Source organism: Fukomys damarensis, unplaced genomic scaffold (genome assembly GCF_012274545.1).
Source record: "Fukomys damarensis isolate Sample0158 unplaced genomic scaffold, DMR_v1.0_HiC HiC_scaffold_32, whole genome shotgun sequence".
Lineage (NCBI taxonomy): Eukaryota > Metazoa > Chordata > Mammalia > Rodentia > Bathyergidae > Fukomys > Fukomys damarensis.
In genome coordinates this window covers 45,664,097-45,682,159 of record NW_022900944.1, presented here as the reverse complement: position 1 = coordinate 45,682,159, position 18,063 = coordinate 45,664,097, and the positions used below count along the sequence as shown (strand labels likewise).

The window sequence follows — 18,063 nt, the reverse complement described above, 5'->3', positions numbered from 1 at the left end:
TGAGACAGGGTCTCACTATGTAGTTGAGACTGACCTGGAACTCACTATGTAGCCCAGGCTGGTCTCAAATTCACAGCGATCCTCCTGCCTCAGCCTCCCCAGTGCTGGGATTACAGGCGTGAGCCACCACACCTGGCTTCCCTGCCTCTTAGCCATTGTGACATGTTCTGTTTCTGTTTCTGTGCCATTGCAAGTGTTTGCATAATTTTGTTGCAGTTTCTTCTTTGACATAGGAAATGTTTGAATTAAATTCCATTTGGGGAGACTTTAAGATCCCATCTGGCTCTGCACTGTGGATGGGGAGAACCTGGGCGCAAGGGGTGCAATCCAGGGCCTCACAGAGGCTGGGCAAGCACTCTATCACACAGCCAAATCCTTGGCTCTGTAACTTTGAGAGGGGCCTATGGCCCGGCACATCGTCCAGCTTGGTGAGCGGCCCACGCGTGCTGCCATCGCTGGTGCAGTGTGTTAGAGAAAGCCCTTAGACCAAGGTGCTCAACGGCTCTGTTTGGGACTTCCTTCAAAGCCTTACTGAAGCCTTATTGGCTTTTTAAAAATTCTATTCTGGTTCTATCAAAATCTAAGAGAAGAGTGTTAAAAGCTCCAGCTATGATTACAGATTTTTTGTTTCTCCCTTTAATTCTATCAATCTCTGCCTCATGGCCTTTGGAGCTCTGTGACCAGGTGCATCCTTTTATTATGAAATATTCTGCTTTATCTCTGGCGTAAGTGTACCTCTCTGCTGTAGTTAGAGCCAGCCCAGCTTTCTGAGGACCTGTGTTTGTACAGTAGACATCTTTCCTGTTCCTTTACTTTGAACTTGACTGTGGCTTTGGATTTTAAAATGCATTTCTTATAGGCAGCATATGCTCAAATCTTGCATTTTAACCATCTTGACAATCTCAGGCTTAATTGGAATATTTAGACATAATTGGAATGTAATTGTTGATAGGGTTGAATTTAAATCTGCTGTTTTTGCTATTTTTTTTTTCTTGTCTCCGACTCACGCACGAAAAGGCTCCTGGCTGTGGGGTTTTGGAACGAAGGCTGTCGTGGGTTAGGAAACTGTCTTCCATCACAGTGTGTGGAGGCTGGCATCTCCAAGCCCCTCGGGGGATGGATGTTCACGAAACGCCCTGCCTGCCAGTGGCAGGTGGGGTTTCCCCCAAGTTTCCGTTCCGGGGAACTGATGGTCGGGCTGTGTTGACAGGAGCACTGTGCCTGGAGTACTCGTGAGGATAGGAGCCCCCGCCCCGGCTCTGAGCGAGTGGGGTGCACAGCACTGCCTGTGGGTTTCTCCTTAGGTGTCTGGGGAATGTGTCTCGCTTTGCCAAGCGCAAGCTTCTGGAGAGGAGCGCTAAATGGAAACGGGCGCTTAGAGTCCTCACTTGAGTTCGGTACCGACGACCGCTGTCCTTGGTGCTGAGGACCTGAAGGCGCGCCCTAGCCCTAGAGATCGCAGGTTTGGGGAGAATCCTGCTAGCAGCTCATCCCAACCGATAGGAAGGGCTGGCACCCGTCCGGTGTGACACAGAGGTCTAAAGCCCGCGGTGCCCACGCCCCTTGGCATCTGCACCTTTCTGGTGCCTCAGCCTGGAACCCACGCTCTGCCCTCCCACGTGGATGGCTCTGTACAACAGCGTAGCTCCCCCTGCGTCATCTCAGCAGATGAGCTGGTCTCAAGGCGTTTCTTTCCTTGCACGGCTGTCTTTGTTGAGAATAGAGAAAGGTTTGCTAACCACGTATGTGCAGGTGCCCCCAGGCCCCGAGAACCCCCTCTGCCCTCGGCCGGATGGCGGGGCTGCCTTCCAGGGCTCCAGCCATCGTCTGCTGCTTTCCATCGTCCTGCTCTTACATCCGCTCCACATCAGCCATCATACGGTGGCAGAATAAAGCCAGCCCCAGACTCTGCTGCTCCTTCCCCCGGAGGTTCTGTCCCCCACCCTGGGATCAGGTGGGCTCTTGGGCAGCTTCGTCCCGCGGGATGCGGTGGATGAGACCTCATGCAGCTCTCAGCTTGGCTTCTGTGACAGGCAGCTTCCGCCTTGGCCTCTAGGAGCCCCCAGCTGCCATAGGTGACATAGGGCTGGTAGTCAGAGGCCCCGTGGGGGGACCCCGGGCCTGCAGGGTGCCCCCAGGTCTCCGCAGGCCAGTCTGCAGTGGCCCCAGTTTGACCTCAGGCAGCCCCTGAGCTCCCGGCTCCCAACAGTGTGCGAAGCCCTCCTGCCAGGCGTCCCGCAGCCCTGGTTCACTGCCCAGCGCTTCACGCTGCCCCTGCTGTGTGCGCTGCTCATCCTGCCCCTGTCCGTGCCTCGGGAGATCGCCTTCCAGAAGTACACCAGGTACGTGGGCTGCAGACCATGTGGCAGGTGGTTACGCTGGCTGTACCCATTGTGAGCGTTGGTACAGGAAGGACACGGGAGCCGCGGGGCTGCACCTCCTGTTTGGAAAAGGGGAAAAATGGGAACTCACGCAAGTAATATGAGCCCATGGGAGGAAAGAGAGGTCACATCCTGTTTTGCTATGTCACTGTTAGAGGCTCTGTGTGCAGACAGGGAGAGAGATGTGCAGGCCTGTTCTTCGCTTTTGCCTCCAGGCTTTCAGTGCACTGTTGCAAGGAAGCCTGGCACCAGGGCCACCCCTGTGGGCTGCCCGCCCTTGCTGTTCTGTGTACAGTCAGCGGGTTTTCCCTGGAGACCCACTGTACCCACCCCCATCTGTACCCCTTGAAGCCAGGCCAAGGTCGATTCCCTCTGCTGTGTGGCTGAGCCGATGGTGGCCTGGCTTGGGTGCCAAACCCGAGTGGCTGGCTGGCTGTCCTGGCATCCTCCGGGACACCAGGCGACAGTAGGGTTCCACACGTCTGACTGGGCCAGTGCAGTACTGCCTGAGCTCCTCACAGCGCTCACAGATGAGGGGGCACAGGTTCTGGTGCAGCGGGTAGGAGCACTGCACTGGCCAGGGCTGAGCTGGGGTTCAACCCTGCCGTGCTCCCCAGTACTGGCCACACGTGTCACCCCGGGAGGTCCCTCACGCTGTCCCCATCTGCATGTCAGCATCCTAGGCACCTTGGCTGCCTGCTACCTGGCTGTGGTGGTGATGGCACAGTACTATCTCTGGCCCCAGGACCTTGCACGCGAGCCCCGCCCCTCACAGAGGTGAGTCTTCGGGAAGCGCTTTCCGAGGCTTCCGGGTTCCTTCGCAGTCCAGCTCCTTCCCCGGGAGCTCTTGTGTCTGTGATATATGATAAAGCCCAGGGAAAGCCCTTCCTCCACAAAGGACAGGCCTGGGGCCCCGGGCAGATGCGGAGGCAGTGGAACCCAGTAGCTGGACAGTGCCTGGCACAGGGAAAAGCAAGAAGTGGGAGGTGGGGCCAGCTGGAGCCAGGGCAGGGGCTGGGGTGAGGGTGGAGCCTCCAGGACGGTTTGATCATCTCCAGGGAAATGGGAGACACTGCCTGTTCCGACTTCAGCGTGGCTTCTCTAGAGGATGCCTGGGCCCTGTGGTGTGCTGAGCCGGGTCCGAGACAGAGACCGTAGGGACCCTGCCCAGATCCTGTGCTTCCAACCGAGGAGCTGGAGCAGGAGGTGACAGACGTGGTCAGACTTGCTGTAAAGTGACCCCAAGTGGAGGGCTCATCCCATCGGGGATGCCTCTCATCCTGGAGCTGAAGTCCAGAATCACAGTGTCTGACAGCCAGGGGGAGGCGCTTCTCTGCTTTTTCAGCTCCCGGTGGCGCCAGCAACCTCTGTCTTTGTCGTGCAGCGGCCTTGCTCTCCCGGCTGCTGCCTCTTCAGATTGTCTTCTCCCTGTGTGTCTCCTCTCAGAAGGGTGTCACGCACGGGATTTGGGGTTCCTGACCCAGCTCGCCCCACCTTAATCACACATATACAAGGCAGATTCTGAGGTATGGGGGGCCCTGCTCCATGCAGTGTGGGGGATGATGGGGTTCCTGAGATGAGCAAATATAACTAGGAGGTGGGAGTGAGCACCGGCCGTCAGATTTGGCCATGGAGGTCACTGGTGCTGTGATGAGCCACGTCGGGGGACAGACAGGCGGGGCAGGGGGATGGCAAAGAGCCACAGATGTGGGGAGCAGGGAGAGGTGGTGGGGTCAGAGCACGTTTGGGGGCCGCTGGGAATAACCAGCAGAGAGAGAGAATGGCACAGGAGCGGGCTGACTGAGGCCAGGGTGAAACACAGGCATCTCATGACCGGAAGCCTGGCCACCCCTGGCTGTGCCACAGAGCAGCATAGAGCAGCAGCTCCAGCTCAGGGTCCCGTAGCTGTTGTGACAAGGGACCACGTGCTTAGTAGCTTAAGGCAAATGTCCGGCTCCCCGTTCTGAGACCAGAAGTGCAACCCCAGAGTCACAGGGCGCACTGAAGGGAGAGGCAGGGCTGGCTCCTTCCAGAGCTCCAGAGAAGGTCATTCCTGCCTTCGCAGCCTGTCACAGCCACCTGTAGTGCTCAGCTTGTGGTTCCTTCCTCCTCCTGCTGAGCAGCCACCTTGTGTTTCTCTGTGCCTCCTGCCGCCGTCCCCCCACAGCCAGGCAGGGATCTCTGCCAGGGCTGCTGTGCCCTGGGCTCAGCTGAGTGACGTCAGAGTCTCCCTCATCCCGAGTTCTTTCGGCCCGTGAGGTGACATACGTTACGCGCAGGTTTCCGGGGGATGGAGGGAGTGAGCCTCTTGGTGGGCCGGTGTTCTGCGGGGGACGCTGTTTACACCCCAGCCTGCTGTGTCCCCTCTTGGTGCTGGAGGCTGGCTCGGACAGGAGCTGGTCACAGGAAGCTGGGGTCACCAGGGAGGAGCCCCGGGGCCTTGCCCTGCAGGCTCTGGCCATGCCCACCTCTGCCCTCTTTGGTGGCTGGTCTGACTACTCGGACTTCATTGAATGGAAGCTGCCCCCACCTTGCACCTGACAGCTCGGGAGCAGGGGCCCCAGGAGGGAGGTAGGAGCCCCGCTAGCCCTCGGCTTGCACAGGTCCCGCCCTGTGGGGACTGCCACATTACCACATATCAGCAAAGGGGCATTTCAACAGGGCAGTGTGTAGCCAGCACCCTCTTCCATCCCCAAAGCCTTGTCAGGGGCACAGTCGTTAAAACCACGCCTCCGGCCACACTTGGTCACATCTCCCCCGGGGCCATTTAGATTCCTCTTTTCACACTGCGGGAGACCTGCGTCTGGCCATTGCTTAATGAACACCCATTCCTGTCTGCCCGCAGCACCTCCTCCTGGACATCCGTGTTCAGTGTCTTCCCCACCATCTGCTTCGGATTCCAGGTGAGGGCAGGACCCCCTGTTCCCTGGGGATGGTGTGGCTTCCCTCGGGAAAGGCTGGGGACTTGCTCTAGGATACGATGGCTCTCAGCCGTCTTCCCAAGACTCTGCAGGTGGATGGCACCTGGACTCCTAGGGTGCATAAACTGCCCTTATATTTGGGGCCCCGACTTTCACATATAGCGACAACAGCACCATGCTGATTGGGTCCGGGGTGCAGCAGAGACCTGGGACCTGTCCCCCTCTCTGCAGAATGCTCACAGGACTGTCACTGCAGGGACACCTGGAAACAGGTGGCTTCTGCCAGTGTCCTGTGGCTGCTGTGGCCTGAGAGAAGGTTCACACCATGGGAGGCCCCAGGCTGGAGGGGCCAGGAGTGCACAGGTGTCCTGGTGCTGGGACAGACAACAGTCCCCTAGAACGCGCTGGAGCAAGGACTCGGTTCTGTGCGGTGTCCGAGCAGAGGGGTGGGGTGTCAGAGACACCTGCGGAAGGACACAGGAGGAGCCAGGTGGAGGGACAGCAAGGTGTGAAGAGGCTGGCATCTGCTCACGTCCCAAGCTGGTGGCGGTCGACAGTACCCTTCATGTGTCACTGTAAGGACAATTTGCTCTGACTTCCGAACACAGCCACCACCACTGTTCCAAGCACAGCCAGGTCTGCAGAATTTGGGATAGTTCTCAATTTGCAGCCTCTTGAGATTTTCCTCCCTTTATCCACCAGCTTGGTCCCAGTTTTGTTCTTCATCTTGCACTTTGTGGAAGAGCCATTTTAGCAATAACAAACCAACCAACCTTTCTCTTTCTCTTTTCCTTGAGAACATTTTTGAAAACATGTAGGAAATGTTCTCATTTCTCTTCCGCATAAGTCACTAGTGTCACGTCTGGGGCTTGGCCGACGGCTCACGCGGGTTCCCGGTGTTTTACAAGATGTGTGGTACCGAGTCACTGCTGGCTGTTGTCCGGGTTCCGCGCAGCTGCCCTGCGCCTCTTGGCACCTCCCAGATGCCCGCAGGCTGTACCTTTGCCCCTGCAGCTCCTTCATCCGTTCTCCTAGCAACAAGGCCAGCTGTGGTTGCCTGGGACATGGCCTTGGCGGTGATGGCGTGAGCGTGGGGGGTCGGGCTCAGGCCAGAGAGGGCGTCAAGATCTGGCTCCGAGTGTGGAGGCCTGGGGGTGGGGGGAGATGCAGGTGAAGGTGGTAGGAGGTGGCCAGGCTGGACCTCTTGTCACCAGGAGGTCTGAGCCCCCACAAGCACATTTAGCAGTGCACAGCTCCCTCTAACCAAAGCTGTACGGAGCTGGTGAGGGTTCTGCTCCCTGTGGCCACACTGGGACTTCCGGCTCTTGTTTTTATGCCTCTTTACTGACCTGTGATTCACCTCCCATCCAGTCCACTCCTCTACAGTGTACAACCAAGTCACACAGCCGTCACCAGGAGGCCCCATGCCCGGTAGCGGTGGCCCTGCACCCACCCCCAGCCTCTGGTAACCTCGGACCCCCATCTGCCTCTGGGTTTCCCTGTGAGGGGCGCTTCCTACAAACGGGGTCATGTGACGTGTGGCCCTTTGTGTCCAGCCGCTCTCCTTGTCGCTGTTCCCAGCTTTTCTGCACACTGCACGTCTTAGCTCCGTTAGGGTTTTTGTTTTGTTTTTTTTTTGAGACAGGGTCTCACTATGTCATTGAGACTGACCTAGAACTCACTGTGTAGCCCAGGCTGGTCTTGAACTCACAGCAATCCTCCTGCCTCAGCCTCCTGAGTACTGGGATTACAGGTGTGCGCCACCACACCCAGCCAGCTTTGTTAGGATTAACAGCCGAGTGATATCCCAGGGTGTGCTTCTATGCCTCAGTTTGCACCTGCAGGTTGCCCCTGTCCCTGCTCTGCCTCCATCCCGAGGAGCTGTGAGCCCACCAGCCCAGCCAGCCCCAGACACTGCCCTGCAGAGGAGCCACGCTTTCCTGCTGGCCACTCAGAGAGATGGCCCATGCAGGAGTACGATGGGGTCGCCTTGTGAGGTGCACCGCTGTGGGCCACAGAGCTGCAGGTCCCTGGGGCCATGGTGAGGAGTCAGGATGTGTGACAGGTGCAGGAGACAGGGACTTACCCGTGAGTCTGGCTGCTGCTGGTTGGGGTCCAGGGTGCCTCGCTGCCCAGCTGAGCCTGCCAGCAGCCCAGGTGCCCCAGGAGGTCAGGGCGTCCTCAGGGAAGAAAGCACAGGCCAGAGGCTCAAGGGCCAGGAGGGCGGTGCTCCACTTCCACCGTGCATGCTCTGTGAGGGCCACCACGCTGGCCGGGTCACACCTTGCCCCAGCTTGAACGGGGCTGGGCTCGAGCATCTGCGTGCTGGCCCGCTGGAGGCAGGGGTGCTGCTCACCCTGGGTGCCATCAGCCGTGGCAGGCTCTGGACCCGCTCAGGATGAGCGGGCTACAGGACCAGGGCGGGATATCCTCCGAGGGAGGACAGGACGACATCAGAGGAGGCATCTGTGTCTCCTCGCGAGGGAGGGACCCTGCCAGGGCCAGGAAGAGCCAGGCGAAGGGGCACCTGTGGCACCATTGCCTCAGCCCTGGCTGCCCTTAGGGCCCTCGGCTGTGTGGCGCTGGTGTCGGGACCAGAAAGCTAGATCGCAGGTGGCTCCTGGTGTTGGCTGAATGAGGCTTACTGTGACACTCCACGTGACCCGCAACTGTGTGAGTCACGGATCCGTGGTTCTCCATGTGACATCGCCACCCCCAGGCGTCCCCTCGCCAGCTTCTCCAGTCAGTCCCTTCCTCTGCCCCAACCCACTGTCCTGCTGTGTCATGGTAGAGCTGGGACCCCAGCAGGCAGTGGTGCCCCAGGGGACACGTGGCCCCTTGTGGATCAGTTTTGGGTGACACAGATGGCGCCATGCCCAGGTGCTACATGCCGTCCAGCAGGACACGGGCAAGCCCCACCACCAGCAGTGGTCCCTCTGCTGTGTCTCCGGGGCAGAGGCCCAGCGCCTGTCATAGGTGTGTCTGCCTTGTGACCTGCCATTAAGCTCATGGAGGTGTTCTCTCCTGCGGGGGTGTGTATTACAGGGTGCTGAACCCAGGGCTTCTACAGCCCTTTTTATGTTTTGAGATAGAGTCTTACTAGGTTACTAAACTGCCTAGGTTGGGCTCAAACTTGCAGTCCTCCTGCCCCAGCCTCTCCAAGTGCTAGGATTAGAGGTGTGCACCACCACACCGGCTACCTGGCTTCTTTCTCTGGGTTTGTAGTGTGTCCATATGACTATTCTGTGTTGAGGCATGAGGTCATGTTTAACCTTTTTCAGGGCCACATAACACTCCACAGTGAGAGTCATGTGGTTTGCTTCTAGCCCTGCTGTCTGGGCATGGACAGGTGCTCCACAATTTCTGGGCACAGCACTCGCCCCATGGCTCCAGGTAGGTCTAACATCCACTGGCTGGAGTCCCGCTGAGCCACCGCTCTGTGTTCCAGTGTCATGAAGCCGCTGTGTCCATCTACTGCAGCCTGCGCCCGAGGAGCCTGTCCCACTGGGCCCTGGTCTCTGTGCTGTCCTTGCTGTCCTGCTGCCTCCTCTACTCGCTGACAGGTGGGCACTGCCCGGGGTGCCAGGACCAGAGGAGGAAGGGCAAGGATGGCACACAGTGCCCTGCGTTCTAAGGGCTTTTGCTAGTTGCCTCCTCAGCACCCACAGGACAGGCCCCGGGCCATAGTGAGGAAACTGAGGCCAGATGGCTCTGGGGCTCAAACACAGCCTTGCCCTGGAAGGGCAAAGCCAAGTCCCTAGTCTGGCTGCCCTCACACTGACGCCCACCCCGCCCAGTGTTTGGGGGACAGGCTGGTGGCATCTCATCTGGTGATGCCTCATCTGGGTATCGCATTACAGCACGGTGTTCCCAGCTGTGTGAGGTAGGCTGGCACTGTCAAAGGTGACAAAAGTCTAGCTCGGCAAGGGATGTGACATACCCAAGGTCACACAGCACATCAGCAGCCCATTCTGCCCAGGCTGACTTCGTCCGGCCGCTGTCCATCCTGGTTGTGCTTTCCTTCATCTGCCTCCATACCAGGAAGGGCCTTCGGCTTTGAGGTCCCGGAGAAGCCTGCTGGGGACCTCTTCCCAGCACGGAGGTCCTGAGGCCCTGCAGCCCGGGCCAGGGGCCTCATGTCTGTGACCGTGCGTCACCTCTTGGCATCCCTGGTGCTGGGGCTCAGCAGAATCGCGGGACTCCCAGGCCCTGGGGGGAGCCACAGGCGAAGACCTCTCAGGACAGACGGGATGTGGGTGACTGAGAGCAGCGTTGGACTGGGGCCCGGGGACAGGCCAGCTGGCTGGTCCTGTGCGACTGGCTCTGTGATTCTGGACGATGGTTGACACCCCAGCCTTGGTCGCCCCGTCTGGAAAAGTCTGGAAAAGGGTACACAGGCAGCCGCTCTCCATAGCCGCTGTGGAATGAGGTGCACAGTGCAAGGTGCATTTGTTTCCCAAGTGCTGCATCTCTGCCGGGCCAGTGCCGCTCTCCACAGTGGAGGGGCCCAGCTCCGAGCCATCCATAGGGGGAGACAACCTGGGGAAATAGCAGGCCGGCCTGAGGTGGTGCAGACGTTTTCTAGCGGGAGCTCCCTGGCCTCCATCTTTCCCCTCTGCAGGAGTTTATGGTTTCTTGACCTTCGGGTCCGAAGTTTCTGCAGACATCTTGATGTCCTACCCGGGCAACAACACAGCCGTGGTCATTGCCCGGGTCTTCTTTGCTGTCTCCGTTGTGACCGTCTACCCCATTGTGCTCTTCCTGGGGAGGTGAGCCCTGCCGAGGGTGGGGGTGGGGTCCTCACACCACGCTGTGCTTCTCGGCCTCCTGTGGCATGTGGTAGCTCGGCACAGGGCTGTCCTGCTCTCTGAGAATCAGGGAGGAAGCGTGGGCACGGAGCGCTCAGGGGGTTTTACTCGAAGCTGCCCCTCCACACTGCCAGCAGCCCAGGCCTGGTGGTGCGGGGTAGGAGGCCTGCTGGGTGTTGGGTGGCGACTTGGGAGGGCTGGTGGCTGGCGATGCCCGTGTGTGCCCGTGACCCTGTGGCCTGCAGGTCCGTGATGCAGGATTTCTGGAAGAGAAGCTGCTGTGGGGCACAGGGGCCACCAGTGCTGGCCGACCCCTCGGGGCCGTGGGTTCGGGTGCCGCTGACTGTCCTGTGGGTGGCTGTGACGCTCGCGATGGCCCTGTGTCTGCCCGACCTCGGCAGCATCATCGGCGTCATTGGGGGTGCGAGCGCCTTCTTCATCTTCATCTTCCCAGGTGAGCACCGCACGGAGCCCTGTGCTGGGCAGAGGTCACAGTCTAGGGGGTGGGACTGGGGCCCTACGTGGGTGCCTGGCCACCGAGCTGGGCCAGCGCTGGGCCCTCCGTACTTGCTGTGGTGGAGCAGCTCAGCAGCCCCTCACAGGCCCACCTGTGTGAGAAATGATCGAAAATTACCGTCAAAGTTGACCTTTAAAAGTTTTATTACGCCAAAGGGCACGTTGCCATGAATCCCCCCAGAATACTGCCCTCACTTCGAACACACTTGTCATTGGAGCTGTTCTGGAAGTGCTCTCTCGTGTCCTTAGTTGTATTGTCACGGCTGCCTCGATGTCCTGAACTGATTCAAAATGTTTCCCTCTCGTCATCATTTTGACTTTGGGGAAGAGAAGTTGCACGGTGCCGGATCAGTCACGTTTTTCTGAGCCGGCTTCTCCGTCGGATGCACTCGGTGACAGCGGTCACATATTTCTGATCACACGTGTAAAACACACGTGGAAGAGCTGCCGGGCTCTGGCTGAGTGCTGACCCCCCAGGCCTCCAACCACAGGCTGAGCGGTGGGGCCACCTCCGGCAAAGGCCTGTGATCTCCCGCGTCCCCTGAGGGATGTCGGTGGCTCTCGCCCACAGCTCTCCCTTTGCGTGGTCTGTGAGGGGGGCGGGGTGAGCCTGTGTCTCCTCCCCAGGTTTATGCCTCATCTGCACTGTGGACGTCGAGCCCATAGGACCAAGAGTCAGGTGAGTGTGCCCAGGGTGGGGGTGGCAGTGTGGCCAGGAGTGAGGCTGCTCCTGTCTTGTAGATAGGGATGGAAGGCTGCCCTGGGAGATGGCATCTGGGTCGTCAGACACCTGGCCAGTGACACTGGGGCTTGCATTCTGTCTGACATTGCCGTCGGCTCTGAGCACCTGGCTGGAACCGTCTGTGGACCTGCTTAGGGACCCATGAGTGGCGCATCTTCCCTCTTGTTACCCGGTTCAGACTAGGACAGGAGCGCATACGTGGCGGCCTCAGCCAGCAGAGCCCAGCTGATGTGTTGTCGTGGTAGCAGGCTTGCTGGGGTCCTGTCTCCCCACCCTGCAGCCCAGGCTCCTGCATCTGAACCCTTATACTGCTCGCCTCCCACATTTCCTCCCCACAGATATGGAAGTAGAGGCCAAGACAGACAGAGGGGCTGTGTTAGTTTTCTGGGGCCGCTGTCACAAATCTTCACTAGCAGGGGGGCCTTGATGCAGCAAAGATCGGCTCTCCCCCTTCTGGAGCTGGAGGCTGGCGGCTGAGAGGAGGCGCTGCTGGGCTCACGGCTGCCTCGTCCCAGCCTGCCTCCGTTCTCACAGGCTTCCCTGCCTCGGCGGTCACATCCCTGTAGCCTTTCTCTTAGGAGGACAGTCGGGATCACAGGCCCACTCTAAATCCAGAATGATCACCTCAGCCTTGTGCTTCGTTACCAAACAGGTCTGTCTGTCAGTGCCAGGCAGGTGGGAATCTGGTGGCGCTTCAGTCACTCTGAGGTCCCAGCTGCAGGCCTGTGGCCCACATCCTCTAGCCCCAGCCCCACCGTGCCCACGCCTGTTTCTCCAAAATCACAGCGTGGCGTGGCTCCCAAACTGGACTGAGAAGGGTGTTCTGGACATCCCCAAACTGCCCTTGGGCTCCCAGCTGGCCCCATGTCCAGTGCCCCGAAAAGGCTTCTCAGTTGCAACTGCTCACTCTAGGAAGCTTGCGCCTGTGGCCTTGGTGGCTGTTGGTCCCTGCCAGCCCTGCTCCTCCACCCTCTCCCCTAGCAGCTGCCAGATGTGTGTGTTACAAGCAATGGAGCAAGGTTTTTAAAAGGCTGGAGTCCTTTGTTTGCCAGTGTCTCTGAGACCTGTCTCTCCAGGGCGAAGGAAGTGTGGCAGTTCCTCCAAATAGGAGCTGCTAGTGGGCTGCACGGTGCAGGTTTTCGTGCGTGCTTGACCGGGGGCGGAGGTGGAGACCTCCAGCACCCTGGCTGACTGGGCTCTGTGCCTTGGCAGGTACTGCCTGGAGGCCTGGGGTGTGGTCTCGGTGCTGCTGGGCACCTTCATCTTTGGGCAGAGCACCGTGGCCGCCATCCTGGAGCTGCTCTGAGGAGCCTCTCCAGCGTCTGGCTCGAGAGGAGACTGGTGTGGCTGCTGTTGGTGTGAGGATGCTGCTCACGGACTCCCCCGCCCCCTGGAGCTCACCGGTTCTGCTTGCTCTTGGGGGTTCCGGGCTCACTGACAGAAACTGGCTGCTGCACCCTCCCTCTGGAGGCCCCTTCCTGCCCTCTTTCCTGCCAGGACCCTGGGGTCACTTGACTTGTTGGTTTCCCTCCGGTCTGTTTTCATCTTTGTGTGGCCGCCTCCCTGGATGTCTGTGTTCAGATTTCCCTCTTCTCGTGGGACATTCAGTTAGGCTGCAGCCTGATTTAGTGTGTTGGCAACTGGACTTGACTGGATCTCATTTAATAACTCAGTTAAGATGTGCAAGAGTCCAGTCTCCAAGTAGGGCCGTGTTCCCTGGGCCCAGGGTTAGGGCTTCAGATTCTCTTCCTATGTGTACGGCTCAGCCCTTAATAGAGGGGGAGGCACAGCAGGCTGAAGCCCAGAGAACCAGGCTTTGGGGTGTTGGGTTCAAAGCTACCAGCTGAGCGCAGTGGGTGGGGGCCCAAGGGGGATCTAGGCTGTGTCCCTTGCAGTGGCAGTGCACTCGTGGTATAGTCACAATCCTGTCTAGATCAGTGGACCCCAGTGTGATGGCTTAGCTCTATAGTGTACCCCCAAAGTCTTGGGGCCCTGTGCTTGCCAGGGGATTTATCCACTGAGGAGATCATGGCTAAATGCGCCATTAAGGCAGCGGGGCCTGTTGGAGGCGGTCTCAGGGGATGTGACCTGAAGGAGAGCGTTCTTATTACTGGCTCCTCCCTCCTCTCTCTCTGCTTCCTGACTACATGGGCTGAGCCTCTTCCCTCTGCCAGACTGTTCCTGTCTTGGAGCCAACCTGCCATGGACTGAGCCCACTAAAACCGTGAGTCAAAATAAACCTGTCTCCTTAAGCTGTATCAGGTATTGTGTCCTAGAGACAGACAAGTGACAGGTACAGCCTGCAGGTGACTGCCCAGGGCAGGCCTGCGCACCTTTCCCTTCCATCACTGCACCCTGGGTGCCTAGAAGCCAAGTGGACCATGTGCCCTGCGTCTTGCCTGAGCCCACCCTGACACTGTGCAGTTGTCACACCTGCCGTGGAGGGTGACAGAGGACAGGACCTCAGAAAGGGGAGCGGGGGGAGTGGGAAGGGACCCATGTCCATGTGTCCCTGCCTTTAACCCTGCCTGGGGCCACGTCCTGGGTGTTGCTGACTCAGGCCACATTTTTCTACCTTGGTTTCACCCTCAGAAGCCAGTGCGGTGACAACCAGGGAGAGTAGAGCTGCCATTCCTGACTCTTTTTATCATGTATATGGCAAGCCAGGCTCTGGGCCAGGCCCTTCTTGTATATGTCCTGTGCTGTGTCTGGGACCATGTGAGGTTAGGAGTGATAAGTTCATTTCTTTGGTTTTCTTTCTAGCCCATCCACATGCATGAATTTTTAAAATGGTGATATAATTTGTGTGCATGAATTTTGCCCCTTTGCAGTGTGCTGCTCAGTGGTTTCCTGTATAGTCACAGGGTTGTGTAGCCGCCCCCCCGTTTGTTCCTAGCATGCTTTCATCACCCCAAGAAGACCCCTGAGAACCAGTCACTGCCTATGTCCCCTGTCCTCAGCCTCAGGCAATGAGTCTGCTGTCAGCCTCTGAGGTTTGCCTGCCTCAGCTTCCTGTAAACAAACACGTGGCACAAGGTCCTGTGTGTGACTCCCTGGATGTTACATGATACTTCCAGGTCTAGACATTTTGCAGGTGAAGGCCACTGAGGCCTGGCAAAGTCGAGGCTGCCTGTCCTGCAAGGCACAGAGTTGAGATCAGAGATGGTTTGGGGCTGAATGCTGTTGTCCACACTCCAGGCTGAGGAGGCACTGTGGGGCAGACCAGTGTGCCTGGCCTGGGGGAGGTGACGCGCCCTCTGCCAGCCTCCATCCTGGCCACAGTGGCGGGGGCATGCGCTATCCCATGGCCAGCATCCTCCCAGGCGGGGCCCTGGGGAGCAGGACCACGGGGCAGTGTTGCTTTAGTGGCGCCTTGTCATCTCAGCGTGGGCTGAAGGCAGGCAGCCTTTCGTGTGTTACTGGTCCCGTCTGCTTCTTGAAAGGCTATGCGGGGCTGGTGGGGAGGGCTGGGCCGTGCTGGACAGTACTGGGAGTCCCGGAATGGTGGAGCAGCGCATTCAGGCCAAGCGGTCTTGGAGCCTTGGGAAACTGAGGACCATTTTCTAGCGTTCAGTGCCTCGGCAGCATCCAGAGCAGGCTTACTGTGTGGTGTGTTTATGAAGGCAGAGTGCTAGTGACTCGCGAGCAGTGGGGACCCAGACAGCTTTGCTTCGGGAAACCTAGGACGAGCTCGGCAGGTGAACATCAAGGTTCCCTGCAGCCCAGAGGAAAGGGGAGTTGTATGATTTGAGGGCTCAGCCGGAAGCAGGAAAGCACAGCGGGATGCAAGTGGCTAGGCTGTAAACGCTGAGAGGAGGCCGAAGCGCTTCAGGGACGGCTGAATGCTCCACGTGGGCAGAGGCTTCTGTCTTCCTGTGAGCCGCACATCAACCCTAACCCCGCGGGAACGAGCCTGGCCTGCTTGGGAAAGCAGTGCTCTGCTGTCTGCCTAGGGAAGGGACTGTCCTGCTTGGCACCACAGCTCGCCAAGGCATGGACCGTGGCCGCGTGGGGAGGACGGTGCTGCCTTTGGGCAGGTGGTGTGCAGGGTTCGTGTGTGCACTGGGCCAGGAGGAGCCGAGTGTCCTCGCTGCCGCTTTCTGGCTGTGTCCTCAGGGCACCGTGCCCGTCCTCAGGGCACCAGCACATGCTGGCCCTGGTCTCAGGGTCCTGCCTCTTGCTGTGACTTCCATCCTCTGGGTGCTCATCTGGGACAAAGCCGAGGCCAGCCCTAGGGTGAGCTGAGGGTACCTGCAGTGCTCTTGGCAGCGAGCCTGGCCTACCACGAGCTCCAGGTCAGTGGGACAACTCTGCCGGAGCACAGAGACCCCAGCCTCCGCTCCACTCCCAGCACGGCCAGGTGACATTCTTCGTGGGAAGGGCCTGTGCTCCTGCGGGTGGGCTTCGTGAGCTGGTGGGAACCACTGCCCCAGGGGCGCCTGTCTGCAGGTTCAGCAGCCTAGCCTGGTGCTGCTGGCCCCGCACCGTGCACCTCCTGTAGGGATCCTGAGCTTAGGATGGGGCCCCGAGAGGATGTGGGTGGCTTGCTGTGGCTGACTTGCTAGGATTTTGAACTACAGTGACATTCGTATGACAGCAGATTGGCCCCTGGAGGTGTGCAGTCTGGGGTAGCTGGTGTATAAGGTGCTACTGCACTGTCCTTCCGGCTCAGAACCTTTCCAGCAGCCCAGTAGCCCAGCTTCCCCATCAATTGTTCATCTGCGCTCTGCCCAGCAGGGTGATTTCCTGAAAGTGGTCATATATCACGCACGCCCCATCCAAGAGGCCCACAGCGCCCCAATGTGCCGCTTCAGGCCTTTTTAGGGCTGAATGTTGTCGCCCTGTTCTGAGCCCACAGGGTCTGGGTTCCAGGGCCCACCGACTGCCAGTCTCCACGTCCAGCTGCGTGGCATCGCCTGTAACATGGCCACAGCTCCGCAGATGACCTGCGGCGCCTGGTGCAGTGTGCGGTGAGGCTGTGGGGTGCAGTGACGGCTGGGCAGCGCAGATGGACACTGCGGACTGTGCTGGGCCTGACCGCGCAGTTCAGTTCAGGTCAGGACCACAGGGCAATCATTTTCTTCTCACAACATGTGGTCAGTCCCACAGCTGCAAACCTGTGGGTATGGAGGACCGGGTGGGCGCAGGGGTCCACTGTGTCCTGCATGTCTGTCACTGGCTGGTGAATGTGAACCTGGGCCACGGACACCAGGCTGGAACGTGTGTGCGCGGGCGCTGTGCACTCTGCGGGGTGCAGTCCCCCTTGGGAGCACTTCTGCTGGTGGCTTTTTGAGGAAGCTGGTGTGGATATTGAGGTGGTGCCAGGTGGCAGGTGGGTGAGCACAGGATAGGGTCGGTGGGGCTGGGTTTAGATGAGGCCTGGGCTACTTTGCTGTGTGACCTCTGCAGAGTTGCCAGCCCCCTCTGTGTCTCACCTGTCCCGATGGGCACGGCCCAGTGTGTGTCCAGGGTAAGTCCTATGTGGGCCTACTCTGTGCCTGACACTGGAGCAGGGATCACGAGTTAGCTGTGCCCAGGTATGGTCAAGACCTGTGCTTGCCGAGCTGCTTCCCCTTGCAGCGATGCCATTCAGGACAGCAGGTGAGTATGGGGGCACAGGGTGCACCAGTGGGGGCGCTCATTCGTACCCCAAAGAGCTCCTGAGAATATTTTTTAAAAAGTTGAGCCACCAGGGAACACAGCAGGCTTGGCAGCAGGCAGACACATGTTCTGGCCTTTTAAGATACCGTGAGGAGATGGCAGGACCGGATCAAGGGAACAGGGGCTGCTGGGTACCCGGTGAGCTGAGGGGCAGGAGAAGGGCAGGGATAACCGCAGCAGGGCCGTCACAAGCCCCGAGCACCCCAGGCTCCCGCAGGACCGGACCGGGCTTCCCAGCCCCGTCCTCTCATCCCAGCACCCTAGGTATGGTCTCTAGGCAGGGGACCTGCCTCTCACCGCCTTGTTGCCCTGAGACTTCTGTGGCAGGCCAGAGCCGAGAGAGGAAGCCACAGAGCTTCCGGAACAGGACTTGGGATGGGACAGAGGGCAGCGTCGGGGCCTCCGTGTTGTGGGAACAGAATCCGGTGCGTGGCAAGGTTGACACCTGCCAGTCACGGGGGTCCCTGACCTCCAGGCCAGGCATGAGTGTAGCTGTCGACTCACCTACGCCAGGGAGCTGTTAACCATTTTAGGTAAGGACGCCAAGGTCCTGGCCGTGGGAGGCCCGGTTCCACTTCCACCGGAAAGAAGGGGGTTATCCTGGTCCCCCCAGAGCCGAGGAAGCACAGCACACGGCCGGTCCTGACTGGAGTTTATTTGGCGCCTGTGCCTGGTGGTGGCAGGCTGCTGGGCATGGCCCTGGCTACACGGGCTCTACTGCTGTCTACGGGCCTGGCCCAGGATGAGCTTGGACACTACGGGGTCGAGGCTCCTACCAGGCAGAGGTAATGGCTGGGGGGAGGAAGGGGCGGGCGGTCGGGGCATCCTGCTGAGCCTCAGCCCTGGGTGAGGGGTGTGGGCCCAGGAGGCCGCCCCATCGCCACGGCTGTGGCCTCAGCAGGGGGGCGGGGCAGGGTCATCCTCCGTGTTTGACAGCAGGGAAAGCATCTTCCTCTTTAGAAGTATATTGAAAAGACAGCTCGTGTACCAAAGTGTCTAGAAAAGAGGGGCGTCCTTTACAAGAGGAGGGGACA

The 18,063-nt window shown here is 59.3% G+C and overlaps 1 protein-coding gene across 3 annotated transcripts in view; it reads left to right on the top strand.

Moving 5' to 3' along the window:
- Slc38a8 (solute carrier family 38 member 8) overlaps positions 1-17,808 on the top strand; it is a 22,430-nt gene extending 4,622 nt beyond the window's left edge. For 2 of the 3 annotated variants that reach the window (XM_010618354.3, XM_010618352.2), the window contains 8 exons: positions 2,210-2,342; positions 3,057-3,158; positions 5,227-5,284; positions 8,751-8,865; positions 9,924-10,071; positions 10,356-10,564; positions 11,254-11,305; positions 12,581-17,808. In XM_010618354.3, the coding sequence (XP_010616656.1) occupies positions 2,210-2,342; positions 3,057-3,158; positions 5,227-5,284; positions 8,751-8,865; positions 9,924-10,071; positions 10,356-10,564; positions 11,254-11,305; positions 12,581-12,674 (911 nt within the window). In that variant the 3' untranslated portion in view covers positions 12,675-17,808. The remainder of the gene's footprint in view (positions 1-2,209; positions 2,343-3,056; positions 3,159-5,226; positions 5,285-8,750; positions 8,866-9,923; positions 10,072-10,355; positions 10,565-11,253; positions 11,306-12,580) is intronic. The other variant, XM_010618353.2, reaches the window with a different exon arrangement.
- Positions 17,809-18,063: the final 255 nt, after the last annotated feature.